This window comes from Pelodiscus sinensis, chromosome 26 (assembly GCF_052426305.1).
Source record: "Pelodiscus sinensis isolate ZL-2025 chromosome 26, ASM5242630v1, whole genome shotgun sequence".
Classification (NCBI taxonomy): domain Eukaryota; kingdom Metazoa; phylum Chordata; order Testudines; family Trionychidae; genus Pelodiscus; species Pelodiscus sinensis.
Window position 1 is genome coordinate 2,412,335 of NC_143077.1, and position 27,291 is coordinate 2,439,625.

The window sequence follows — 27,291 nt, forward strand, 5'->3', positions numbered from 1 at the left end:
GAGGGGGGGCTTCTGGAGCCTGGGAGCTGCAGGGCAACGAACTGGGGGGAGGGGTCTAGGGGGCTTGAGGGGAAAGAGTTAGGGGGCTAAAGGGGGATGTGGAAGCTAGTCAGGGTTGGAGGGTTAGAGGGAGCTGGGCTATGGGGAGGAGGGGTTAGGCTGTGAGAGGAATGGTTGGGGGGGAGGGATGTGGGACTGGAGGGGAGAGGGATGAGGGGCTGGACTGCGGGGGGGGGAGAGGGTTGGGGGGCCTGGGCTGGGCTGTGGGGGGAGGGTTGGGGGGCTGGGCTGGAGGGGAGGGGCTGCAACCCTGTGTCCCGCGATCCCACCCCTGCAGGGAGCCGGGCGCGGAGTCCAGGCCGCGCAGCCGCTGCCCCGGGCCCGACAATCGGCCCCGCCCGGGCCCTTTGACGCCGCCCCCAGCGCGGCCCGGCGGAGCGGGGAGCCGGGCGGAGCAGCGGGCATGGCCGAGCCCCCGGGCCCCGCGCCGCGGCTGCCCCGCCTGGCCCTGGCCCTGGCCCTGCTGGCCGCGCTGCTCGCGGTGAAGCAGCATCGGGACGCGCTGGCCCGGCGCCAGGTACGGGGGGTCGGTGATGGGCGCGGGGAGACCGGCCCGGGCCGGGGGGCTCTGGCTGCGGGCGGGGGGGCGGGGGGCTCTGGCTGCGGGCGGGGGGGGGGGGGGGCTCGGCTGGGGGGGGCTCTGGCTGCGGGCGGGGGGGGCCGCCTTTCCCGGGGGGGTCTGGGGGCTCCCCGGACTCTCGCGCTTTGCTGACTCGTCCCGGTGCCCGCGGACTCTGGCTCTTCCGTGCGAGATTTCCCGTCCCCCCGAGCCCGTTGTGCGACCCTCCCCCGGCCTTCTCGGTGCCCCCGTCCCAGCCTGGCCGCGGGGGGCCCCTCCTGAAATCAGCCCGACTCCGGTTCCCCGCCAGCCGGGATGGAGCGCGGCGGGGCGCAGCCCGGATGGTGGAAGGTGCCGGGGCGCTTCGCGCTGCGCCTGGCCCGGGCCCCGCGCTAGGTGCTGCCCAAACGCACCGTGCGCCGGCCCCAAGGAGCTGGCGCGCTCAGGGTGCCGCCGTGGTGCGCGCCACGGGCCACAGCTGGGGTCTCAGACTCAACTTACTTTAGGGCCAGGGCCAGGGCCAGTCCGTCCTCCCAGCAGGCCCACGGGCACCCCCCTCTGGCTGTGGCTCCAAGAGGGCGGTAGGTCCCCCCCCGTGGCTGCCCCCCCACCTGCTAGCTCCGCCCTGCCGCTGGCACACCCTGTGACCCGGGCGAGGGGTGTGCGGAGCCGTCCCATCCATAGCCCCGTTCGGGGCGGCCGCACCGGGCCCTGTGGTGACCGCCTCTAGCTGGGACAGCCCCGTGCTCAAGTGAGCCCGTGGGGCCTTGGGTGGGCTGGGGCCAGCAGCAGGGTTGGGCTCCCGCCCTCGCAGCGACCAGACTGACCTGCGAGATGTCAGGGGAGCGGAGCAGGCTGCTGCGTCACTCCGCTTCCCATGGCTCCTGCTGCCGCAAGGCCTGACCCCTGCTCCCACCCTGTGCCAGGCCCCCCGGCGATCCCCAAGGCCGCAGCCCTTAGGGGAGAGGGCTTGGGGGAAGGGGTGCACACCGGGAGAGGAGCAGAGAGAGGCGGGGTGGGGGTGGAGGCTCATGTTGCCATTGCCTGGCCTCGGTTCCTATTGGGTTAAAATCCTTTGAGCTAATGTTCAAGTGACCTCGGAAGGGAAAAGGAGCTTCTGGGCCCTCTTGATGCTTTGTTCTGTGTTTAGGAAGATCTGAATTTCTTTTAAACCTTTTTGTACACTAGAAATTCAGCTCTGCTCTGCTCGGAAGCTGAGTGGCTACTCTGACTGACTTAAAACTTGTTTTAGTTTTAATAATTATGTAACTCAAATGCCTAACATGATCCTTGGCAAAGGGTCATCTTTGTGCAAGATTCTTCTCCTCCTTCCCACCCCTGACTTCTCATTTAAGATGGGAAAACCTCACACTGACATGTCGGAAAACCTCCAGCAAAGACCAGACTGCAAATTCCGGATATTTCAATGATAAAAGAGCAAATGGTGAACTTGAAAAAAATCCTTTTTGGCCTCCCTCATGCATCAAGTCCATTTTGTCCTCAGCATTCTGTCAAGGTGGCTGTACAGGCAAACATGTCTGCTCTTCGCTGCGGTTGTAGGAGACACGCAGAGGATCTGAGAGGATTTCTGGTTTTAGAACTCTTTTCTCTGACTGTGTTTACACAGGACAGAGCAGGTCTCATCTGCTCTGCTCTTGCTGAAGGAGTCAGGGGACCACAGGCAAACAGACTGGACTGGGCACTGCAAGAGAAGAGATTGAAATCCAAACAGCTGGGAGAGTTTTTCCATTCAGACTCTTTAAACCTGTGCTTTAGGCTTTTCCTTTGTCGGCGCCTGTCCAATTCACAGGGGTGACAAACACGTGGGAGGAACCGTTTTTTGTGAAGACTCGGCTCCCTCCTAACATTACATCTGAGGACTGAGAAAGCGCCGGCTCTTCACCCCTTCAGCAAAACGTTCTTGCTCCTAATCTTGCTGAGGTAAAAATAACCAACCCTAGGGGCCGTTTTTTGGCTTGATTTAACACGTGCACTATGGAAAGGCAAAAGCCAGTTTCTCTTTCCCTTCGGCTTTCCATCCCTCGGCCTTCGGGCCTGACTCGCGCTCTACAGAGAGCCCCGTTCCCTGGGCGGGTTGTTGTCTCCAGTGGGGCACGATATTGTCTCCCGCGATATTGTGCTGCCCTGGGCCCCGCCCCTGTTTGGAGGTGATGGGGGTGAGCAACATGGAGCTGCAGCATCTGTGCTGGGTGCCTGTCGATCCCCTTGTTCCGATGGAACCAGCTTTGTGCGGAACTGATGGACGGCCGGAGTGTTGCCTGGAAAAGGGTCCGTCACAGTAGGGAGGGGAATGTGTAACCAATCGGTGGAGGCTTCAGCAGCTTCCTGCCTGCCGTGGGCAGGGGGCTGCTCTGCGGATGGGAGCTGCTCTGGCTGGGCTGGAGCAGCCCCTGCCTGTGGCCTGGGGGCCGCTGTGACCCCCACCCGCCCTTCTCTGTAGTCGGTTGACTGGTTTTACATCCCTGTTTACTGAGCGAGTGTCGGAGTCGAGGGTTGCCTGGTCCGAATCGGTAGCAGCTGGGCCAGGAGTCCGTGGTCATGCGCAGCCGTGGTTCCTTGCTTTCCGCTTTGCTGCGGTTCTAGGGTTAGTCCTTAATTTTCTAGGAAACTCTCCTGCTGCCCAGCACTGGCTGCCTGGACGGGTCCCCGGCGTGTCTCATGGGACAGATGTTTGGGATCCGGTGCTGAGCACACGTTGGCTCTTACCCCTCGAGAGGAATTCATTCTCGAGTCCCCCCCACACACACCATCCCCCTCGCACCGGCCAGGCGTCACAGCAGACGTCTGTATCGAGCTCTCTGTGTCGCACTGGCTGGGACAGTGACAGAGATGCAGCCGTGTTAGTCTGGTGCAGCTGCCACAAAAGACAGGACCGTGCAGCACTTTAAAGACTAACAAGATGGTTTATTAGGTGATGAGCTTTCATGGACCCACTTCCTCAGATCTGGCTGGGACAGATTTCCGTCCCTCGGCATGGGGCAAGACTGGCCTGGCCTGTTGGAGGGGGCGGAGGCCAAAGAGCAGGCCCGGCTGTAGGGCAGGGCGAGCAAGGCAAATTCCTCGGGGTCCTGCACTGCTGAGTATTCACCATCCACCGGCCGGGCCCGGGCCGCACTCCCAGCGTCCTGCCTGGGGCCCCACAAACCCCACAGAGAGGCTGCTCAGCGCAGCGTTGGAAGCCAAGGCCTCACCCGCGAAAAGGCCCAGCTGGCGCGCTCGGAATGGGATCCCTCCGGAGAGCCCATGGGAGAGAGGACCAGAGACTGGAGAGGGGCCATGGGACGGACCGGCGATGGGGGAACTAGCCTTGTGGCTGCAAGATCGTCGGAACCCAGACGGCCTCCCTGGAGAGGGTCGTTTTGCTCCTGTGCTTGTGTCCCTGGAGTTTGTGGTGCGAGCCGACTGCGCCGGGGCAGCGCGTTGGATGAGGGGGGAGCTCGCGGTCAATGTGAAAAGGACGCGGCGTCCTGGGGCACCTGAGAGACCAACAGGCGCTTTTGTGGGTCAGACCGTTTCGTCAGATGTCTCACCCACAGCGGTTTTGACCCACGAAAGCTTCTGCCCCAATAAGTCGGTTCGTCTCCAGGGTGCCCGGGACTCCGCGTTTTGGCAGATCCACGGACAGGTCAGCGCCCTCTCGCTGCCCGTCAGGGACGTTCATGGTTACCTGGGAAGCCGTGCCCTGAACCGGTGAGGCTTCCCGGTCACCCTCGCTGCCCGCCAACTGCTCCAGCCCTGTGGCCCAACTAAACGAGCTTTTACATCCCTACTGCACATGCCCTTGCCTTGTGTCTGGCACTTCAGTAGCACTGGTTGGTAGGAAACAACCTCTGCAGGCGGAAACCAGCAGAACCTGGTGTGTGGGCAACAGTCCCAGCCCCACACACGACCCCGGGGGCTGCACGCAGGCCGCCCAGCACTGAGAGATGCGGACAGGAGGCGAGCCCACGCTCGGGGCAGGCTGATGGGGGAGGGGAGGGGAGCCCACGCTCGGGGCAGGCTGATGGGGGAGGGGAGGGGAGGGGAGCCCACGCTCGGGGCAGGCTGATGGGGGAGGGGAGGGGAGCCCACGCTCGGGGCAGGCTGATGGGGGCGGGGAGGGGAGCCCACGCTCGGGGCAGGCTGATGGGGGCGGGGAGGGGAGCCCACGCTCGGGGCAGGCTGATGGGGGCGGGGAGGGGAGCCCACGCTCGGGGCAGGCTGATGGGGGAGGGGAGGGGAGCCCACGCTCGGGGCAGGCTGATGGGGGCGGGGAGGGGAGCCCACGCTCGGGGCAGGCTGATGGGGGCGGGGAGGGGAGCCCACGCTCGGGGCAGGCTGATGGGGGCGGGGAGGGGAGCCCACGCTCGGGGCAGGCTGATGGGGGAGGGGAGGGGAGCCCACGCTCGGGGCAGGCTGATGGGGGCGGGGAGGGGAGCCCACGCTCGGGGCAGGCTGATGGGGGAGGGGAGGGGAGCCCACGCTCGGGGCAGGCTGATGGGGGCGGGGAGGGGAGCCCACGCTCGGGGCAGGCTGATGGGGGCGGGGAGGGGAGCCCCGCACGATGCTGGGTCCTTAGCCCCCTGGAGGGTTCGGGCTGGACCGGGGGGCTCTCTTCCCTGCCTGTGAAGCCATGCGGGGCGGGCGACCGTGGATCTGCTGCAGCCTGGCAGAGGGCTAGGATTTGTCTGACCTCCCCACCGGGCTCTCTCCTGGGCTCTGCGGGCGGCACGGTCTGCTCCGCGGGGGAATTGGGTTTGAGCGGCACCCGCTGGTCTCAGCGCTGCTGGAGCTCATCCCACAGGGCGCAGGCTGCTCTTGGGAGGGTCAGAGTCTGCCAGGGGAAACTGAGGCCCAGAGTGCCGATGATGACCCACTCCCCAAGGTTCAGCGCCATTGAGGGCAGAATCGGAGTAGGCCCCAGGCACCTCTCCCCGCCGGGAGCAGCCAGCTGGAGGCGCTGGTCTAGCCCCCGTTTGCTGGGGTGATGTGGGAGGTGAGTGCGGGTTGAGCTGGGCTGGAATGTAAGCGTTGATCTGGCAGAGGGAGCAACGCAAGGGCCCAGTTCGCTTCCTCTGCGCCCTGCGAACGGGGACCCTTCCGCCCAGGCCCTGGCAACGTCTGGATCATCTGCGTTCGGCGCTCGCCGCTCCCGCCGCGCTGGCCGGTTCCGTGAGTCGCCTCGTCCGGACGCCGTCACGGCGCCCCCGCAGCCCAGGCCCCTCGCGGATATCCACGGCTGGCAGCTCTTGGAGGGGACACGTTCCCTGGGCAAAGACGCGCCAAGAGAGCAGGCGAAGCGGAACAAATGGGGGGGGTTGGCCAGATGTGGGTTTAACGCGTCCATGGAAACCGTTCCCAGGCCCGGCGCTGTGGTGGTGAAGAACATCAGAGCAGCCAGGCTGGCTCAGACCAACGGTCCATCCCGCTGCCCATGCCGGGTGCCCCCGAGGAAGGGATCCCAACGGGGAATCCTCGCGTGATTGCTCCCTGGCACCCACAGCGCACTGATGGCTTTGTTTGCAGCTGGGCAGGGGGCCTAGCAACTGGAGAGCTGATGGGGGCCTAGTAAAACATCTGCATTAATTCCTACCTGCCTCTCTGCTTTCCAAACCAGGAGACGGCCTTGAAGTCTCTGGGGAACGAGGGGCTGTTTCTCTTCTCTTCTCTGGACACTGACAAGGATCTGTACATCAGCCCTGAGGAGTTCAAGCCAATAGCAGAGAAATTAACAGGTGGGTGTGCACCTGGGAAGGTCAGCTGTCAGGACGGTCCCAGCGCTGCATGTGCTCGATGGCTCGTTATCTGTGTTTGTGCTGGTCTTAGGGCTGATTGACACAGCGAGGGGCTGCAAAGCTGTCAGTGGTTTTTTTTTGCAAAGGCTGATGCACCAGACACCGCAGTCGCACAAAGCATTTTTATAAGACGGAAGCGCCCATTGTTGGACTAGTAAAGTACATAAGTTACTTTGTCCAGGGCTTAAAGGGGATTTGGAAGGGTTGGATGCAGCGGATTTAGCTCAGCTCTGACTTGGCCTGAGCTAGTTCATTCAGATTTCCTCTGGCTGCAGAAGTTTGTCATGCAGGCTCGACATGTACCAAATGGTTCTCAGCTGTGCCTATCTGAGTGAAACCTGGTGACCAGTGTTCCCGCTAATCTCGGGCGTCCATGTGCAGATTAAATTTTGTTGTGTGCACTGAGGCATGTGCCGATGTGCACCACCAGTAGAAACAAAACTGAGCTGAGGGTGCGCTGTTAATCAGCTGGGCAGCACTGGAATCTCTCCTGAGAGGCTGCCCACGTGCCTGGCTTACTGTGTTTGATGTCCACGTAACATGCAGGAGGGAATGAATTGCAGCCTTTCTCATAATATCATGAAGTGGCCAGATTGTGTATCCTGCCCCTGCTGGACGCAACACAAACTGTTCAGCTGTGTGTCATGGACTTTATACTGCTATCAGTTAAGGGGAGATTCTTCTTTAACTCAAGTAGCCGGCAGGTTTCACTTCTGTTGCTAAGAGCTGTAACGTGCAGCATAAGGATGGGTGTGAGGTACCAAGAACTTGCACGTTAGACTGTTATACACGTATGATCATTTCCCTGTGTTCTGTTCAGGTGTCACTCCTGTCTCTGACTTTGAAGAGGAAGAGACGCTGGATCCCAATGGGGAGACGCTATCGATCGTCGCTAAATTCCAGCCCCTGCTCCTCGAAACCATGACAAAGAGCAAAGATGGTTTCCTAGGAGTAGGTATCCTGCGTGACATGTATGACTGGAAACCCCAAATTCCCATGCAGTGGTACTAGGGGCTGTAACTACCCACAGGAGTGGCATATCGTGCTTATTATGTTAGCTGTTCCCTCTGGGAGTAGAGATCCTGCTGAGGCTGTCGGTGGATTGGTTGGGCATTTTTACTGGTGGCATCGCCAGTTTACTCAGCATTTAAACATTTAAAAAAATACATCTAAACTTCCAGCTCATGTGAATGTGAAGAAAACCTTCTGCAGGTGACCTGGTGCATTGTTTTCTAGTGGAATCTGCAATGCCGTTTGAAACTATAGCTGTGTAAATTACCCCCGTTTTCTCAATGAGGTGTTAACTCTGGTGTGTAGCAATCTCTGCCTTGTATGTAATCATTTCCTTGCCATTTATTGCTATCGAGTCCAAGTACTGGGGTGAGCAAATGTTTTCACTGCTGGTTATTTTTAGCTGGGCCTTCCCGCTGGTGTGGGATTTTGAGTGGCACTTGGTTGTGGGTGGAATTTGAATCTAGTGCCACTTTTTCTCACCCCAGAATCTGACCTCTGTGCCGAGGTTCGTTGCCGTCTGCCTCCTGTAGAACAAACCTTTTAAATGTTGCTACAGCTCGTTAGCTGGTTCTGACACGTGGTTCTCTTTGCAGATTTCTCATGTCGCCCTGTCTGGCCTACGGAACTGGACAGCCCCGGCCACCCCTGTGAGCGTGATGTCTGCCAAGCAGTTCAAAGCGTTTCTACCCCCAAAGAATAAACTAGAACTTGGTGATCCCTGGTGGATAATCCCAAGTGAACTCAACATCTTCACCGGCTACCTTTCCAACAACCGCTTCTACCCGCCCGCCCCCAAGGGCAAAGAGGTAGGAGCCTCCCTCAGTAAGAGCCAGGATCTCCCTCGGGTGGCTGGCTTGTAACAGATGCTTCCACAGTATCAATTGTGTAGTTGTCTCAGTGTAATGAGCAGCATGTGGCCAGTGTCCCCTTGGGCTGTGAGCTCTCACAAACTAAACATGTAAACTGAAAAAACAACACGCGGTCTGGTAGCACTTTATAGACTCACCAAACGTGTCGATGGATCGGGGGCTTTCGTGGGCGCGGCCCACCTCTTCAGATGGCCGGAGTGTTGGATGTCTAGGACCAAAATAAATAGGAGAGACGGGAGGGGGGTGGAAGAAGGGAAAATTGGGGGGGGGCCGGACAAGAAAAGGCAGTGGGTAAAAAGTATATCAAGGGGCAGCCTAGTCCAGTGTTTCTCAAACTGTGCTCTGCGGAGCCCCGGGCTCTGCGAGACATCTCCAGGGGCTCTGGTTTGGGCGGGGCCCCAGCGTGCACGTGGCGGGGCGGTCTGTGTAGCCTGCACTGCAGAGGAGAGGAAGAAGGAGCCAGTGGCCGAGAAGCGTGGAGGAGGCGCCCTGGGGAGGATGTGACGTAGCGACTAGACTGAGCTTTAGTAACGGTGGAAACTGCCCAAAACCTCGCTGGTGTGGCCACGGTTCTCGGGTGTCACGTCTCCCTAAATGGACACCCCTGGGCAGTGCTAGGGGAGCTCCTAAAGGAGACGCCTTTCACATGAGAGCAAAGCCGAGAAGATCCAGGGCAGCAGGGGATGGCAACAACGGCCAGGCCACCTACGCGACATTTTGAAATAACAAAACCCTCATTGAGGAAGATTCTCCGCTCCCGTCTGTAATGATTGTGTGGAATTACTGTGCTTTGCCACACGGTGGCCTCATGTACCCTCCCCCCAGCAAGAGATTCTTGCGTTGGGGCTGTAAAATCAGGTGGGAAAGGCTCTGCCCGCAGGGTGTTCGGGCAGGCGTCAGTCCTGCCACGCTCAGCACCTTTCCGTGGCTGGCGTCTGTGCTCACTTCCAGCTGCAAACCACGTCGCGTCCCCCGTATCAGTGTCACGCGCAGCCTGGGATCCAGTCCGTTTGCGGTACTCGGCTGCCGGGCTCAGGAAATAGCGAGTGTCTGAAGACGGGGGCTAGTACGCTGCCGGGCATGGGATCTGTTTGCGAGGCGGTGGGATTCCATCCTCGCAGGGAGGCAAAAATGGCAGCTGAGAATTGTTTGCCAGCTCCTAGTCACGGGCATTGTTTCATCCTGCCCGCGTAGGGAGCAGACTTGCAATGTCGGCGTCGCTGAGGCCCCACATCAAAGGCCATTGCGCTGCCGGGTTTTTCCCTACTTCTCCGATTCTTTCCCTAGATCCTAATCCACAAGCTCTTGAGCATGTTCCACCCCCGTCCGTTTGTCAAAACTCGCTTTGCCCCTCAAGGAGCAGTGGCCTGTGTCCAGGCGATCAGTGAGTTCTACTACCTGATCGCGCTCAGGTAAGCGCCTCCCAGCTGGTGCTCTGGGACTGGGAGGGGCGGTGGAAGGGGATTGGTGCGGTTTAAATTTGACTCCCACCATGCAAAATAGCATCAAAGCAAGCCAGGGTGGCCAGATGGTTTCAGCAGAAATACCGGACACACTCGCCATGACCTCACAATCGACAGTGCATCCTCGTTAGAAAATACCCAACAGTTCTAGTTTCTCGATTTGTTTCCCGAACAGAAAGCTCAAATACTGGACTGTCCGGTTCAAAACCCGACACCTGGCAACCCTAAAAGCAACTAATGAAGTGTGTGTGTGGGGGGGGGGGCTGGCTGGGACTTTCACAGCAAGCCTGTCAGTGATGTTCATGTCGTGGGGGTGGAAGAAAACCACAAAAGGGGTTGTCCAGAACAGGGGTCATGACCTTGCCCCAGGCTGGGGGTTTACTCAGACTGCATGAGATCTGGGGAGCGGGAGGGGCAAATATTGGCAAGGCCAGCTGACAGCAGACCCAGAATTCCCCCTCCCCCCCCCCCATGCAAGTGAGTCTGCTCCCCGCCACGCCCTGTGGCTAAGGGCGAAGCAGGAAGTGGCTTTGAACGTGTCTCCTCTTGGCAGCTCTGTGGCTGGAGCTGAAACTTCTGCTTTTGCCTGAGCTGATGGGGCATGAGATGCGATTGCCCTGTAAACAAGCCCTCACTCCCACCCCCCTCCAGGGCTAAGCAAAGGCCTCTGGGGAGGCCGGAGCTGGTCTCTCAAACCGATGTCCCGAGAAGGGCGCAGGGCTGGTGACAGACATTACCCGGCCTGGGCAAGGTGGGAGGGGCTCAGTTCTGCCCCTGGAAAGGGCGGAGCCTCAGGCAGAAGGGGGCGGGGCTGGGACTATCCTCTGGTGCCCAGCCCACCTGGACCGCGCTGTGCCGGCTTCCCGCCACTGTTGCTGCTGGGGGAGCAGCGGTGACGGCCCGGAGGCCCCGGGGCACCCACCCATGGGTGGCCCTGGCAGAGCGCTTGTGGCTGGTTTGTCTTGCAGACGGTTCTTGTAAGCACCAGACCCAGGAGAGCCGGGGGCCACACCTTCCCCTTTGAACGTGGGTGCAGTTGGGGGGGCGGTTCTAGAGCAGCACTGCTGGGGGGCAGCAACGTGCCACCCCTACCGCCACCTCTTCGTGTCTGCCCGAGGCTTGCAGTTTGGGGGGACAGTGTGGCCCCCAAAGCTACACCCATGTTAAAAATGGGGGGCATTGCCCCAGGCCCCCTGATTCTGGCACTGGTGGGGCCCCTATCCCTACCGATGTTCCGGCACCCTTGATCGGAGTGCCCCAGACGCGCGTGAAACAAGGTGACTAGCACCTGGCCCGTCTGACCCTGCTGATCCTGTTCCTGTTTCAGGATCCACGCCGAGTTCCAGCTGAACGAGCCCCCGGATTTCCCCTTCTGGTTTTCCCCTGCCCAGTTCACAGGCCACATCGTCCTCTCCAGAGACTCCTCCCACGTCCGAGAGTTCAAGCTCTTTGTGCCCAACAAGAGGTAGGGGCCGTGTCTCTTCCCTTGGTGCTCGCTGAGCAAAGAGCGGGGACGCATTGGAAACCGGGGCACGAGTGACGCGCCAGTTTCCCTGCGTGTCCCGGATCTCGGGCTGCTCCTTGTGCCTACAGGAACGTCTGGCAGGCGATACCACAGGGCATTGACTCCTGAAACCAAGATTTGCCTCTTTGAGCCAGGTATCGCTGTCCCTGTCATGCGGGGGAATCAGAGCACGGGGAAATGAGATGACCCCCCCACACACACTCAGACTGGAATCTGTGTCTGCGTGTGAATTGGCACCCTGGCGCCCACGCTCTGATTCCCAGTAACCGTGTGTCTGCTCCAAAGGGCACGTCAATTACCTCGTGGTTACTACTCTGTATCCGATTTCACTGTAACGTGGGACTGGGACCCAGGAGAGTTAGACTCTGTTCCTGGCTCTGTCAGAGACTTGGAGTGACTTGGGTTGCTTGGTTTGTTTTTTGCCAACTTCTGTGGCTGTGAAATAAGGAATTTCTCCAACACGGGCGGGAGACTCAATTAGTGTTCCGTAAAGTCCTCGGAAAACGTTGCATGAAAGTTACAAGCTATATTGTTATCATCTTCCTTGCCTGTGCTGCTGCCAGCCTCTGTTCCTGAGGAACGTGTTGCTAGCTACCCTTGAAAGCGCCCCGGGGAGGTCTTAGGTGGCAAATAGAGGAGAGGCTGCTGTAAAGACCACTGCAGATGTAGCAGGGCTGCCGAAATCCCCAGACGGATCATGCAGTGCCTGGGTGACGGTACACACCTCCGGGCGATTTCCATTTTGCAATGATCCCCTTGTAAATAAAAATGGAAGAGGCTCGACTCTCCTCGCTAAAGCTGAGCGAGCCCGTAGTTACAGCCGCTGGATGCTTTTCAATGCAGCCACTGAAACCACTCGGCTTATCCAAGGCTCTGATTTGTGGACTAGATACCCACACGGAACCCGGCAGTCCCCTCTTGTGGCAGTTTGGAACATCTGGGGCGGGGGAGAAACCCCCAGAGATCCCTGGTGTGCGCAGTCGAGCCGAGTGTGACTCGCTTGCTATTTCAAAGGCCAGAGATTTACACTCGCTGGTTATTTCCGTCCAGCAAGGGGCTGGAAGCATTTCAGGAGATAAAAGCTCCATTTTTGCTGGAGCAGCAGGGGTTTGAATGGGAACTCTGGGTGGCGTTACCTGGTGACTGATGGTTCGGGCAGTGGGCTCCCTCTGGGAGCTGTTTGCAAAGAAACGTTCGACAGGGATGGACTCCCCAAGTGCTCAGTTAGAGGGGACACGAACATCCCCCCCCCCCCGCCCAAGCTCATGCATGACTCTGCCTCGCCCTGCATCCTGTCGGGCAGGCGCTTAGACCAGTGTTTCCCAAGCAGGGTTCCCCCGACCATCGTCGGGTTCCGCAAGAAATTGTGGAATCAATAAATAACCTTTTTTTCTTACAGTGTAGGCTGACTATATATAAATATATAACAGCTCTTTCCAGATACATTTTCTTTACAATAATTTAGCAGTAATTGCATTGCGCGTCCCGCTGTCAACGTTTTCATAGGTAGGGGTTCCTCGGGATATGAAAAATTATTTTAGGGGTTCCTCCATGGGAAAAAGGTTGGGAATCACAGGCTTAGACCCTGGCCCTTCGGTGGGAACCAGGCCTGCTGGGCCCGTGCTCGGCAGCGCCAGGGCGCTGGTCCTGAGTCCGGCGTTGGGGTGGGGGCGTTCAGGGAGCGGTGACTCTAGTTGAGTTACCGAGTGCAAAGCTCGTTCGTCCGCACGGATGTTGAAGAGGCTCTGACGGCGCGTGCTGGCTTCTCCCGCCAGGTCGCTCAACGTCGACATGGAATGGCTGTACGGGGCTAGTGAAAGCAGCAGCATGGAAGTGGATATAGGTTACTTACCTCAGGTGTGTAGTAACTCGCTCCTCTTTGTGTGCGCGCAGCATCTAGGAGACAGGCAGCTCCCCCTCCCCTCCCCCCGCCCCCCCGCTGTCGCTGTTGGTTTTTCACCTGGTGACCCGGGTGTCTCCAGGGTGCCTGGCGGGCCCTGTGCCCCATGGTCCTAACTCATTGTTTTTATCACGCTGCTCACAGTAGCGAGTGGTTCTTCTTGAGCCCTGAGCTCCTGGGGTCATGTGATGACACTGGAATCTGGGCATTAAAATTCAAGTCCTTTTGTGGCCCACGTGGCTGTGGAGGAAGAACTTGGGAGCCTGAACCCAGAGAGCGAATAAAAAACCGCAAAATCGATCTGGCTTAGAATTAATCGTTTAAAAAGCTAATAACTGGGGCTGAGGGGGCCTGTGACTTTTGGAGGCCTGGGACTGGCGATTCTGATTTTCTTTGAAATGGTTTTTTCCCTCCCAAATAATGACAAATAACAGTGTTGTGACCAGGCCCAAAACCACATGGAACAGAACCTTCTGCCTCAGCCCCGCCCCAGAGCCTGCACCCCACCTTCTGCCACAGCTCTGAGCCCACTCCCACGCTTCGGACTCCTTGGCCCCACCCCCACATGAATTTTTTTATGTGCACCAGTATGAAGGTGATGCCAGATGTCACCCCCATATTGGTGCGAATAACAAAATTCATTCCGCACATGAGAGGGAACTGTTAGAGGGATCGCTGCTGCCTGGGCAAAGCACAAGCCTGTTACTGGAAACTTGACCAATCCGAGGGACTACGTGGCTGTCAGGTGCCCCAGCATGGAATATCGTCACACACAAACTGTGCTGCAGCGTAACAAGGTGAATGTGTGTGTGATGCATTTCCCACCCAGACCGGCACAGAGCCATCCCTGGAGGGGAGCCAGTAAGCTCAGGAGATCCATCCCACTTGTGCACATACGGAGCAGACTCAGTGAGGCCCCAGGGAATACAAATCAAAGGGACAATCTACCTTGTTTTCATTTAAATCACTCGGGTGCGAATGGGAGATCAATCTCCCAGGGTTCGATTTAGAGGGTCTAGTAAAGACCCACTAAATCAACCGCTGATCGCGCCCCCACTGACTCCAGTACTCTGCGGGGTCACAATGAGTGAGGACGGGAGAGTTTCTCCCGTTGACCTCCCACCGTGGGGACGCTGCAGGAAGTCGAGCTAAGGCACGGCGACTCCAGCTACGCTAGTCACACAGCTGCAGTTGCGTATCTCAGATCGACTTTCTCCCGTAGTGAATGTCTTTGTCCTGGGCATGGGCCTGCCCTTTAGGGGAGGGAGCTACAAATGTCGCTTCTCGGACCGGAGCTCTCTGGCCTTGTCGTGTAGATGGAATTGGAATCTTCGGGGCCGTCCATCCCTTCCGTCATTCACGACGAAAACGGCAACGTGCTGGACAGCAGGGACCCGGCGGGGGAGCCGGTTCAGTTTGTCTTTGAGGAGATACGCTGGCAGCAGGAGATGAGTTGGGAGGAGGCAGCCCAGAAACTAGAGGTGGCCATGTACCCGTTTAAGAAGGTAAGACACTTCCCCCCCCCCCCATGGCTGCTTCAGCATGTGGTTTGGAGGGGGCCCTCCACCGGTGTGCACCTGTCCGTGGCTTGTAGAGCCATTAATATTCCACACCTCTAGCACTTCCAGCCTTGGACTTGACTGAATCCGGTTCAGGCCCTTCAGTGTGAGCTAAGCGCATGAGTCCCGTTTACATTTGGGGCCAGGGGAGGGGGACAGTCGGAGAAGTTGACCAGGGCCACGCAGGGAGCCAGTGGCAGAGGCCAGAAGAGAGGCCTGCTCTCTCATGCTCCAGCGGTAGCCACTGGGGCTATTTGGAGAGGTGAATAGCGGTGGTTGCTTTTTCCCCAGCTAAACGCTGCACGGCTGTCTTAACGCACGGCCCACGGGCAGCGCGGGGTCATGCGATGACAAGCGACTGTAGCACGGGGGGCCCGAGTGACTTAATGCGCCAGCGGCAGCTAAAGCAGGTGGCTGCTGCCTGGCCGGGACGTGGGAGCGGTGGCGGGAAAAGGGTCCTTTGGAGCAAATGTTTCAGGAGGTTCTCAGAGGGCGCGAAAGGGCCCGTGAGCGTGTGGAGCCGGCTTGCCGCAGGGTCGCCGTGGCGACGTGTGAGCAGCCTTTCTGACCACAGCCCCTTTTCGAACACCTGTTCCTGGGCCCGATGCCACAGGCCTGGCTGGGCGCAGAGAGCGCACAACTGTGCACCAGCACCAGCTCTGTAACAGCCCATGGGCGGGGGGAACTCCTGGCACTTCAAACCCCCCCTTTTCCCCCTCCCCGCACCAGAGGGAAGGCCTCTCCTTTCCTGCGGGTGAGAGTCCTGGAGAGCCGGGAATGCCGGCGCAGTCACTAGTGAGTGGGAAGAGCCCCGCGCCGATCCAGAGCCGGGCCAGGCTGGCTAGCTGCCGGGGCGCAGATGCGGATATCCGAACCCTGCAGACGTGCGGATACCTGCAGAGCTGGGGCCTGCGCAGGGCTCCCCGACGACTGGGGGCTGGAGTCCGGTGGCAGACGCTTCGGGGAAAGGCCGGAGGGGGCTGAGCGTCGTAGTGGTGCCGGGGCCCAGTGGCCGTGTCTGGACGCGGAGCGGCAGCGTCTCTGCGCCCCGCTGTGGCCCCGGGGCGGCAGCGTCTACAACCAGCTCTCTGCTTGCAGGTTTCCTACCTTCCCTTCACGCAGGCCTTCGAGAGGGCGAAAGCCGAAAAGAAGCTGGTGCACTCCATCCTGCTGTGGGGCGCCTTGGACGACCAGTCCTGCTGAGGTGAGCTGCTGCCGCCCTTCCGGGGACCCTGCGAGAGCAGCCAAGCCCCCCCCCCGGCCAGCAAAGAAATGGCTTCCCCAGGGCCACTGGCTGCGGGGGAGCCAGCTGCAGGGGCTCGTGGAGTAGATGGCTTGACCCAGAGTGGCTGTGCTGGAGCCCTGCAGCCTGTCCCCGCCCCCCATGCAGAGCGCGCTGGTCGTGGGGCAGGCTTGGCGCTCGGGCTAAGGCGGGTGCTTCGGCCCCTCTGTTTTTCTGACCGATGTCACGGGAGGGGCCCGGGCTGCAGCCGTCCTGCCCGGCACCTTGCAGCCTCGCGCCTGTGCAGAGTGGTGGGAACCGCTGCTCCCCCCGAGCCCACTGCCTGGCACCCACTCTGCTGCGAGGCTGGGGGCACGAGCCCTACCCTCCCAGAGTGCAGCGAGCCCCTCTGGGCACACGGCTGGCCCCCTGCTGCTGCAGCCTGCGTGTCCCTGCTAAAGGGGAAGCTGGCTGCAGTCGGCGCTGGTTACGTTACTCTGGGAGCAGCCCACCTGCCCTGCAAACAGGAAATGGCCTAAAGCTGCCTGGTGGGTGCAGCAAAACGCTCCTGTCCTTGTTCAGGGCCACGTCAAACTCCTTGTGCCCTGCTGGGGGGTCCCATGCAGGCTGCCAAGGCAGCCCCCAGCCGGCAAAGCATCCACACCCCAGTTACCAGCACAGCAGTGCCAGGCAGCTCGGCAAACTAGCCCTTCCTCCCCCTCTCTCTGTCATCCCGGGCCAGGTTCGGGGCGGACTCTCCGGGAGACGGTCCTGGAAAGTTCGCCCGTCCTCGCTCTGCTGAACGAGAGCTTCGTCAGCAGCTGGTCTCTGGTGAAGGAGCTGGAAGAGCTACAGGTGAGCGTCTTCGGAGCCTCCTGCTGCCTTGCGTCTAGTGCTGGGGAAAGGGACCCGCTTGACCGCCCTGGTCCTGGGGCCTGGAGAATTTACAGGAGGATGGGCTGGTGGCCAAGGGGCTGCAGACGTTTGGGTTCCGTTCCCTCAGGCTCTGAGCCTCACACTGCCTATCTGTGAAGTGGGTATAATGCCTCTGCCTATGCCTTTGGGTGTTAGAGACTGAGGGGTCCCCTGTCCCTCAGCAGGCTCGCGTGGGCAGGGCTGTGCCGCTGTCCTGACCAAAGCCCTACCCCCCAGCCCCGGGAGGGTGGTGCTGTGCAGATAAATGCCCGTAGCGTCACTCGGGGTCTAGACAGGCGCCGGGAGGGGCTGGAGAAGCAGCTGACAGGTGATGTCCGTGCAGACAGGGCTTTGCATTATCAACTTGAGTCTCTCTCTGGACACCAGCACCTTGGCCCCTCACTAGCTCTGTGGGGGCTGCCCTCATGGGCCTGGCTGGAGGGAGAACTCCTGGGGCTCCCTGCAGGCTGACTTGGGGTGCTCTGCTGGAGGGAGGGGGTTGCTGTGCCTGCTCTGCAGATCTGGGAGAGGGTCTGTCTCCAGGGGTCTTAGGCTCCTTTTGCGGGACTAAAACCAGGCACTGATGGAGATGAACCCAGGAACGGCGCCGGAGTCTCCCTTGAAACAGCCGCGGTGTCACCGGATAGGCATCTTCTGTGCACCCCTCGGCGCGGTGGCGCGTCCTGTCTGGCTGGGGGGAGCCGACCCTGACACGGATCGCAAGTGGTGTCTGTTCCCCAGCCCGTTACTCTCCACTCTGCTCGTGCTGCACGGCCGGGCGCCGCGAGCCAGGCTCCGGAACAGCGCGTCCCGAGGCCACTGGCCGCCTGCAGTGTGGGGTATTGGCTAGCCGGGGACGGGGCAGAGTCGAGTGGGGTGTCCTGACTGCAATAGGCAGTTGGGCAGAGAAAACCCAAGCCCCTGTGTTTACGTGGCGGCTGTTGAACAGCTGTTCGGCCTGGCATCCACTGCCCCGTCCCTGCCCCCACGGGCATCTTGCATTGCTCTTGCTCCGGGCCGGTAGCCGTGATGCCCACACACGCTCTTTTGGGGCCCCTTTTGCAGGCCAGGAGACAAGATAAATTCTCCAGCCAGCTGGCCGCCCTGCATCTGGAGAAATACAACTTCCCCGTGGAGATGATGATCTGCCTTCCCAACGGCACAGTGGTACGTCTGGGGCTGGGTTTGGGCCCTGCCTCTCCCCTCCCCCTCCTTGCCCCCCAGGCGTCTCGGGGAAGTGCCTGCAAACCGCCTGGCGCATGCTGGGCACTCACAGCGACGTGACCCTTCGTCTTGGGCTGGCCAAGGGCTGCGGGGTGACACGAGCCAGCGCAGCCACTTGTGGGCACTAAGTGCCCAGGATCTTCCCTTCCCGACTGAGCATTCGCACAGCGCTGCTTGTCCTGGGACGCAGCAAACCTGCACCCCCTGCAGCTCACAGCTGCACCCGCCAAGCGCCCAGCATGCTCCTGCAGGAGCCAGAGGAGAATTGGCAAATAGCGCTGTTTTACTGATGGGGAAACTGAGTCCTCGAGTTCTGGTCCGTCACCAGGACCTGATCTCAGGGCCTGTCAGTTCCTCCCTCCCAGTCCTGTGTCCAGCCTGCCTGCTTTAACGGCACCTGTCTGCTCACTACTCAATTCCCCGCTGCTGCGGCATTGGCTGGGCTCCCTGATGGCTGCTCGCCAGGCACGCAGGCTCCCAGCATCGGCTCCTGCCTGGCCCCAGGGCGCTGCAGCCCGCCTGCCTAGTGGCTATTGCGTGTGCAGCCCGCGTGCTCCACTCCTCCACACCCCAGATGCTCCTGCCTGGCCCTGTGTCTCTGAACAGCGGGTCCCAGCAGCGATCTCCGCCCCGCCCCGTCCTTTGGGCTTGTCGCTCGGCTTTGGGGCCACTGTCTCTTACTTGGGCTGACCAGACGCTGGGCTTGGCTCAGTATTGGCAGCTGCGACGTCCACACCCCGTCTGCAGCCCCAGGACTGAGTTAACCCTTGGACGCCTGGGGGGAGACGTGGTGTCACCGTATCGAGGCGCATGTTGAAAATGCCTCCCAGGCTCCCTGGAGTTAACTGGGATCCGGGAGCTTTTCCTGGCTCTGCCGCAGGGCTCCTGTGTGTGTGGTCCTGCCCAAAGGACCCAGGGCCTGATGTTCTCAGAAGTACCGAGCGACCCCACCCCCACGGTGGTGGATGGGAGCTGCGGGTCCTCAGCACCCTTGAAAACTTGGCCATGAATCATTTGGTCCCCCCGTTCCCATCTGTGAAATGGGAGCATCTCTGCCTTCCCGCCCACGGGGGTTCGGAGGCTTCATTCATTAACAGTTACAAAGCACTTGGAGAACCTGGTGTGACGACGTGGGGGTTGTGTGTCGCGCTGCTTGCTTTGTTGTGTGGTGTGACGACGTGGGGGTTGTGTGTCGCGCTGCTTGCTTTGTTGTGTGGTGTGACGACGTGGGGGTTGCATTCCCTCTGCTTGCTTTGTTGTGTGGTGTGACGACGTGGGGGTTGCATTCCCTCTGCTTGCTTTGTTGTGTAGTGTGACGACGTGGGGGTTGCATTCCCTCTGCTTGCTTTGTTGTGTGGTGTGACGACGTGGGGGTTGCGTTCCCGCTGCTTGCTTTGTTGTGTGGTGTGACGACGTGGGGGTTGCGTTCCCGCTGCTTGCTTTGTTGTGTGGTGTGACGACGTGGGGGTTGCGTTCCCGCTGCTTGCTTTGTTGTGTGGTGTGACGACGTGGGGGTTGCGTTCCCGCTGCTTGCTTTGTTGTGTGGTGTGACGACGTGGGGGTTGCGTTCCCGCTGCTTGCTTTGTTGTGTGGTGTGACGACGTGGGGTTTGCATTCCCGCTGCTTGCTTTGTTGTGTAGTGTGACGACGTGGGGGTTGTGTGTCACGCTGCTTGCTTTGTTGTGTGGTGTGACGACGTGGGGGTTGCATTCCCGCTGCTTGCTTTGTTGTGTAGTGTGACGACGTGGGGGTTGTGTGTCACGCTGCTTGCTTTGTTGTGTGGTGTGACGACGTGGGGGTTGCATTCCCGCTGCTTGCTTTGTTGTGTAGTGTGATGACGTGGGGGTTGTGTGTCACGCTGCTTGCTTTGTTGTGTAGTGTGACGACGTGGGGGTTGCATTCCCTCTGCTTGCTTTGTTGTGTGGTGTGACGACGTGGGGGTTGCGTTCCCGCTGCTTGCTTTGTTGTGTGGTGTGACGACGTGGGGGTTGCATTCCCTCTGCTTGCTTTGTTGTGTGGTGTGACGACGTGGGGGTTGCGTTCCCGCTGCTTGCTTTGTTGTGTGGTGTGACGACGTGGGGGTTGCGTTCCCGCTGCTTGCTTTGTTGTGTGGTGTGACGACGTGGGGGTTGCGTTCCCGCTGCTTGCTTTGTTGTGTAGTGTGACGACGTGGGGGTTGCGTTCCCGCTGCTTGCTTTGTTGTGTAGTGTGACGACGTGGGGGTTGTGTGTCACGCTGCTTGCTTTGTTGTGTAGTGTGATGATGTGGGGGTTGTGTGTCACGCTGCTTGCTTTGTTGTGTAGTGTGATGACATGGGGGTTGTGTGTCACGCTGCTTGCTTTGTTGTGTAGTGTGACGATGTGGGGGGTTGCGTTCCCGCTGCTTGCTTTGTTGTGTTATGGGTGACTCCTGCTGTCCTGCCGTGGGCCCCGCATGCGTGCCTCAGTTTCCCTGGGCACTGCTCTGCTGTTCAGAGGGGGATGGGACTTGCAGGTATGATTCACTGAGAGCGAACGCAGCCCATCAGCCTGAGTCTGAGAGGGGGTGTGACCAGGTGACCCCTTTGGTCCGGGAAGCCAGCCAAAGGGGGAGGCGGGGCTGCCTGCAGACAGGGCCCTGAGCCCCCTCTCCTCAAGCTGGGTTGACTGACAGCTCCTGGGTCCTGTGCCGACCAGTCTGTGCTGCACTGTGTCCCTGCAAACCACTAACCCTTCTGTTCTGCCTGCCGGCTGAGTCACCTCTGGCTGCAGGGGAGGTGCAGGGCTGAGTGACTCTCTCCGGCCCCGCCCCCGGGGACACCTGGGAGTTGAGGTGAAGGGCGAACCAGGTACTGGACGGCTGTAGGCTAATGCACTGGATGGTGCATGTTCCTGGTAAGCTGTCCTGCCAACGTGCACCTCCTTTGCTTTCCCAGATTCACCATATCAATGCCAACTATTTCCTGGACATTACTTCTATGAAGCCTGAAGAAGTTGAGAGCAGCATCTTTAGTTTCTCCTCCAATTTTGAAGATCCTTCCACTGCAACCTACCTCCAGTTCCTGAAGGAAGGGCTGCAAAGAGCCAAACCATTCCTGCAGACCTAAGAGGGTGGGGGACGCCCAGCAGTGGTGGCCAAAGACCGTAGAGTCCCTTTGATTAAGGGAATTGGTCCTAATCTACAGCATGGACATGGCCCTGGTACTGAAGCGTAGAAGATTCTAGGTCTGGAGTCTTGATTCTAGAATCCATCTTTTTAATACTTCACTTACCTTGTCCTTTTGCGTTTAGAGGACTTCTGCAGGAGCTAAAATACTTTGATTTCGAAGCTGAAATGCGAACTCTGTGGCGATGTCTCAAAGTCTGGTCTGTTAGCAGCCCTCTTGTTTTCTGACTTCAGTAAAAAGGCTGCACCATCCGATAGCTACATTGACTGAACCCTAGAAATGCTGGTTATCCAGGGCCTCGTTTCTGCCCCCATGACTCTTGATGAGCAGCACGGTGCAGTAGTCCCAATGAAGGTCGGCGCTCACGCTAAGTACTACTCTGTGTGACAGCCTTGCGGGACTGGCTCTGCAGCGCAGAATGCTTCCTACCAGCATTTTGCAAACCACACCAGTTCTCTTGGCTTCTCCGTGCAATTCAGGGTGTTGACTCTGGTCTATAAACTGGTGTGTATTGTGCTCCTGGGTTGTGGAGCTGGCTATCCGGCCACTGTAGCAACTCACCATCTGCTAGAAGACCTTTGCTGACCATGTGTCTATCTGAAGGTAGGTTGTTGCAACTCGAGAGCCTTCATGGCTGGAAATAATCCACTCCCAGGTCTGCTAGAGCCCGTCTTGGTTGTGCTTTGTGGCCTGGTATAACACCCGTTTTATTGATTCAAGATTTTGCCTTAAAGGGGGATTATGAAATTGTTATGGTGCTATTGGCCGTGGGAAATTGATCAACAAATGTGTCTTCAATGTTGGTCAGCGCCTTGCGAGTTTTCATTCCGTGAGACGTCCCGGACCTGGACCTGGACCTGGACCTGGACCTGACGTGCCAGGGTCATCCAAAAGTTCTCCCATTTCCTGTATGATCACAACATGCTACTGCCCAGATTTATTTTCTTTCCACATTTCCAATTGGCATCATGGAAATGAATCACCCAGTCCTCCTTCAGAAGCAAAATGCAAACGTTTCTTTTGAAATGGGAGGCTCATAGTGTTTCCTGCAGGTTGCCTCCGGTAAAACTGAAAAGTGTGTTTGTTTTCTTTTTACTAACTGCTTTGAAAGCTGCACCTGAGAATTTTCCAAGTGCAACAAATGAAGGAGAACTTGCCCAGACAAAATACTTTTGATCCTTCGTCTCTAACCATCCCGAGTATTATCACTTACTTTATACAAATATAACATGGCTTAAAAGTGGGGGTGACATTTAGTTAAGAACATAGAGACGAAGCTGAGCTCACAAAACGCAGCTGTTACCAGTGATAGGATAACGCTGGATTTTGCACAAGAGTGGCTATACTGGGTCAGAACGGTGGTCCATCTCGCCCACTGCCCCATCTTCCAGCAATGGCCAATGCCAGATCTTTCAGAGGGACTGAAAAACCAAGGCAGTTATCAAGTGATCCATCCCATTGTCTGGTCCAGCATCTGGTCTTTAGAGGTTTAAGGACACCCAAGCATGGGGTTGCATCCTTGGACCTCTCCTCTATAAAATTCTCTAATTCTGTTTTGAACCCTGTTATAGTCTTGGTCCACAGGCTGTGTCTGTGCATTGTGAGGATTTGTGTTTGATTTAAACCTGCTGCCTAGTCATTTAATTGGTGACCCCCTCGTTCTTATGCAAAGGGGTAAATAACACTTCCATGTTCACTCCCTCCACACCATTCGCAGTCGTAGAGACCTCGGTCATATCCCCGTTACTCGTCTCTTTTCCAAGCTGACCAGTCCCCAGCTGGTTTTATCTCCTTACTCACATTATGGCCCTTTTCTGAACCATTCCATTGCTAATATCTCTGTTTTGAGATGGGGGATTAGAAGTGTGCGCACTATTCATGGCGTGGGCGCACCCTGGATTTATACAGTGGCATGATGATCTGTGTTGTCTTATTATCTAACCCTTTCCTAATGGTCTCGAACATTCTACTTGCTTTTTTGAGTGCTGCTTTACATTGGGCGGATGGTTTCAAAGAATTAGACTTGATGGCTTCAAGATCTCTCTTGAGCGGTAACGGCTAATTTAGATCCCATGGTTGTGTGTGCACAGTTAGCATTGTTTTCAAAATGTGCATTTATCAACACTGAATTTAATCTGCCATTTTGTTGTTCAGTCACCCAGTTTTGTGAGATCCCTTTGCAACTCTTCAGTCTGCTTTGGACTTACCTCTTGTGAGCAGTTTTGTGTTCTCTGTAGACTTTGCCACTTCACTGTTTCCCCGCTTTTCCAGATCACAGCACTGGTCCCATTACAGGTTCCTGGGGGTGCGTCTACATAGCACCCGAAACTCGAAATAAGGGACGCAAATTGCGTAGCTCATTTTGTCATTTGGTGCTGTCTACACAATGCCAAATTTCGACATACAGTGCTATTTCGAGCCACCCCTTACTCCTCGTACGATGAGGTTTACAGGGATGGTGAAATAGCGCGTCCGCTTTATTTTGAAACAGCAGACACGTTCAAAAGACCTCTGGTATCCCGAAATAACTTTGCTGTGTAGACATACCTTGGGAGACCCCAGTTTTTACCTCTCTCCATTCTGAAAACTGACTTTTTATTCCTACCCTTTGTTTCCTGTCTTTTAACCAGTTACCAATCCACAAGATGGCCTTCCCTCTTTACCCATGACTGGTTGGCTTTCTTAAGAGCCTTTGGTGACGGACCTCATCAAAAGCTTTCCCAAAGTCCAAGAACACTATATTCACTAGATCGTGCTTATCCATACGTTTGTTATCCCCTCAGAGAAGTCTGATAGATTGGCGAGGCATGATTTGCCTTTACAAAAGCCATGTTGATTGTGTTCATCTGTGTGTGTGAACATTTTAAAATAGTATCACTGCATTGCAGTCGTCATAAACAATTACTTTTGTGGCAGCTGGATTTTAGTGCACATTCCTGTTGGTAGGTCAGAAGAGACGGAGCATCAGTGGTAAACAATTAAAAGCAATCAATTGCTGCTGGCAAACAACAGGGCTGTTGTCCCCTTTTCTGCTCTCTGAAGCACATTTTAGTTCAAATCACACTCCAGGGACCAAATACAAAACCCGCCCCCAACGCCCTGAACTATTTGAGTCTCTCGTTTTCCTTCCTTCGCGGAGTGTGTAATCCATGACAAAAAGCTCCTCTTGCTTACCCGGGAGATGTCTCCCTGTATCAGCTTTCTAACTGTTGTGTGGGCTCCTGCTAGCATCTTGAAACTCTGGACGTGCATTACAGACTCCGGCTTGGCAGCATCTTTGCTGGCGGTTGTGACGGTAAGCCCTGTCCGCTGTGTAAACGGCATCGTCTGACCAAGAAGAACTGTGACCACAGTGCAGCTGGCTTAGCCCCCCCTTCCCCCCCCCGTGTTAAAGGGAGTCTGCTGGCTCAGGCTGCAGTTTTTTTTCACTTAGCACCCTTTGGAAATCCTGGGCTTAGCCTAGACCCAGACTTTGGGGAGTTTCAAAACTTGATGTAATTAAAAGCACTTTAATCAGGGGCATTAACGGTCCAACCATCCCTTGGATAAATTAGGGCTGTGAATGTTTAGCCATAATGGGTGTGGGCTATGGTTAATCAGTGGGGGCTGGAGGAGCCCCCCCCCCCCAGGCTCCAGGCATGCTGTGGGCAGGGATGCACAAGCCCAGATGGAACAGCCCCCATCTGTGGTGGTTGGGGGGGGACACTCCAGCACAGCCTCCCCCCTGCTCGCCCGGTTTAATTGGTCAGCCAGTTAAACATAACGTTTAACCAGTTAACTGATTAAACAGGATTTGACATCCCTAGTGTAGATATCTTTAGGCTGAGGAAGGAGATCAGATCAGATGCTCTTCCCTCTGTCCAGCTTTGCAATTACAGAATCGAAATGCAGGGTTCCCGAGGAAAGGCTAGAGACTTTTCTATTTCTCCAGGCATGAAAATAGTGCGATTAAAACATACATTTTCCAGGGTCCTGTCTCCATTAGAGTCTCCTCATGGCTGTAGCGTTAAATCCGTGAGAAGTGCTATGTACTCTTATTCGGAATCTCCTAAGTTCATAGTTTACTGGCTGAGCTGCATCAGCTGGTGCTAAAGACCATGCCAATGGGAATGTCTCACCACAGTAGTACGATACAACTGGTGAAAGCATTTCCCTCGCTGTTGTGCTAAAGCACATCAGTCACCACAGCAGGATAACCAGAATTCACCAGGAAGCAGTGTTGAGAACTTTGGGATACATTCACAAAGGCCAAAGTGCCGCATTCACGTGGCTGCAGGGTAAAACCTTCCACTAGTACAACACTGAGGCTACGTCTACACTGGCGTGATCGTGCGCAAAAACTCTTTAGCGCAAGAGTTCTTGTGTTAAAGTAGTTGTGTAAGAGAGAGTCTACACTGGCATGTGCTTTTGCGCAAGAGCATCCTTGTCAGTGTAGACGCTCTCTTGCGCAAGAGAGCTCTGACGGCCATTTAACCATAGGACATTCTTGCGCAAGAAATTCATGTTGCCTGTTTACACTAGCCTCTCGCACAAGAACAGTTGCGGAAAATGGCTTATTCCTGAGCGGCAGCGGCAGAGTTCTGACGCAAGAAGCCCTGATTTCATACATTAGAACATCAGTTTACTTGCGCAAGAACACATGGACGGTGTAGACAGGCAGCAAGTTTTTATGCAAGAGCGGCTGCTTTTGCACAAGATCGCGCCAGTGTAGACACAGCCTCATGAGTGTGTCTAGACTTAATGAGAATTAGAACAGTCGGGTTGACGCTGATTAATATGACACCAATGGTTCTCTAAGGCAGATAGTGCCTAAGACATTTCCAAATTAGTTTCAAAACCCAGACCTATGTTGTGTTATCCATAACATTGTCCAAACTGGCTACATTTTCCTCTTGCAACACTGAAACAGGCATTTCTCCTACCTAAATTGGAATCAACTAATTAGAAATTAAGCATGGTGGGAAGAATTCTTGTTGCTCCAAAAATTAGCAGTATACTCCAGCTCAGAAGCTATTGTATGAATCTCAAAGAGTCTAATTCCAGTATTAATCTTGTAACGGTAATGCTGCCTAAAAGAACAAATTGCTATTTTTACTCGTGTAATCATCGATCTAATTTTGAGAGGTGGACTCTGAACAAAAGCAGGGTCTTACACTTTTTCAATATGTGCCATTTTTCATATTTTTACTACATACTTCCTAAGCTTTTATAGGTGGTTTTGCTATATCTACAGAGGATGAAGTAGAAGCATTTTTTTCCCTGATCATCTGTGCTTTGTGACGGTCTGATCTTAAATTGCAAATGGGTCAGGGCTGATTTCTGACAGTATTTCAGGAAAAAAAAGTATTTCATTTCTTCCCCCTCTGGGAGTTTTTTTAATCAGTTTGTGTAAAATTTATTTTCGCCTAGTACTCTTGCCTAGAGACAATTCACATTTAGAGGTGAATGTTCTCAAATAGTGTATTTTTTACAAAGTAAATGTTTCAGTTCTAATGTGTGTGTAACTAATTTTAAAAAGTTGTAGTCAGACTATGCTGGACAGTTTCTGTAGCTGCATTTGAGAGATCTCAAGGATTACTTAGTCATTGATTATCTATTTAGTGTGGTGGAGAGAAGAAATACTCTGTTGGGTAATACCAGCCAGTCTATAAATCAGGTACATACCTTGTCTTAACCATTGACACTCTTCTCCATTATGTGTTCCCTAGACTTTACTGGTGTTACTGGTAATAAGCTAATACACAGACAGAGGTCAGTGTGGAAAATTGTATGCACAAAACACCCTAAATCCTCATTCTTTCTAAAATGGCTTTACATATTTAAATACCTGATTATGGCTTTGTTACTAGCCATACCTACAGAAAAAGCATTACATTAGGCATTAGCTCAGTGTTCTGGGTGAGCTTTCTAGGTAATCTTTGTGAGAAATGTTCTCAATTTTACCAGCTGTACCAGCTTAGTTCACTTTTTTCCTGTAATAAAAATCTGGAAAATACATGCTTGTCATTTTGAGATGTTTGCTGTTTGACTGAATCAGCAGG

General features: G+C 56.4%; 1 protein-coding gene across 1 annotated transcript; it reads left to right on the forward strand.

Annotated features, from left to right (window-relative positions):
* The first annotated feature begins 376 nt into the window (after positions 1 to 376).
* Positions 377 to 27,245, forward strand: SELENON (selenoprotein N). The gene is made up of 12 exons (XM_075909170.2): positions 377 to 577; positions 6,237 to 6,354; positions 7,235 to 7,365; positions 8,022 to 8,234; positions 9,585 to 9,709; positions 11,088 to 11,225; positions 13,061 to 13,142; positions 14,502 to 14,690; positions 15,843 to 15,948; positions 16,709 to 16,821; positions 17,947 to 18,048; positions 21,020 to 27,245. Exons 1-12 carry the CDS (start codon positions 464 to 466, stop codon positions 21,188 to 21,190), a joined length of 1,602 nt encoding a protein of 533 aa, XP_075765285.1. The 5' UTR covers positions 377 to 463; the 3' UTR covers positions 21,191 to 27,245.
* Positions 27,246 to 27,291: the final 46 nt, after the last annotated feature.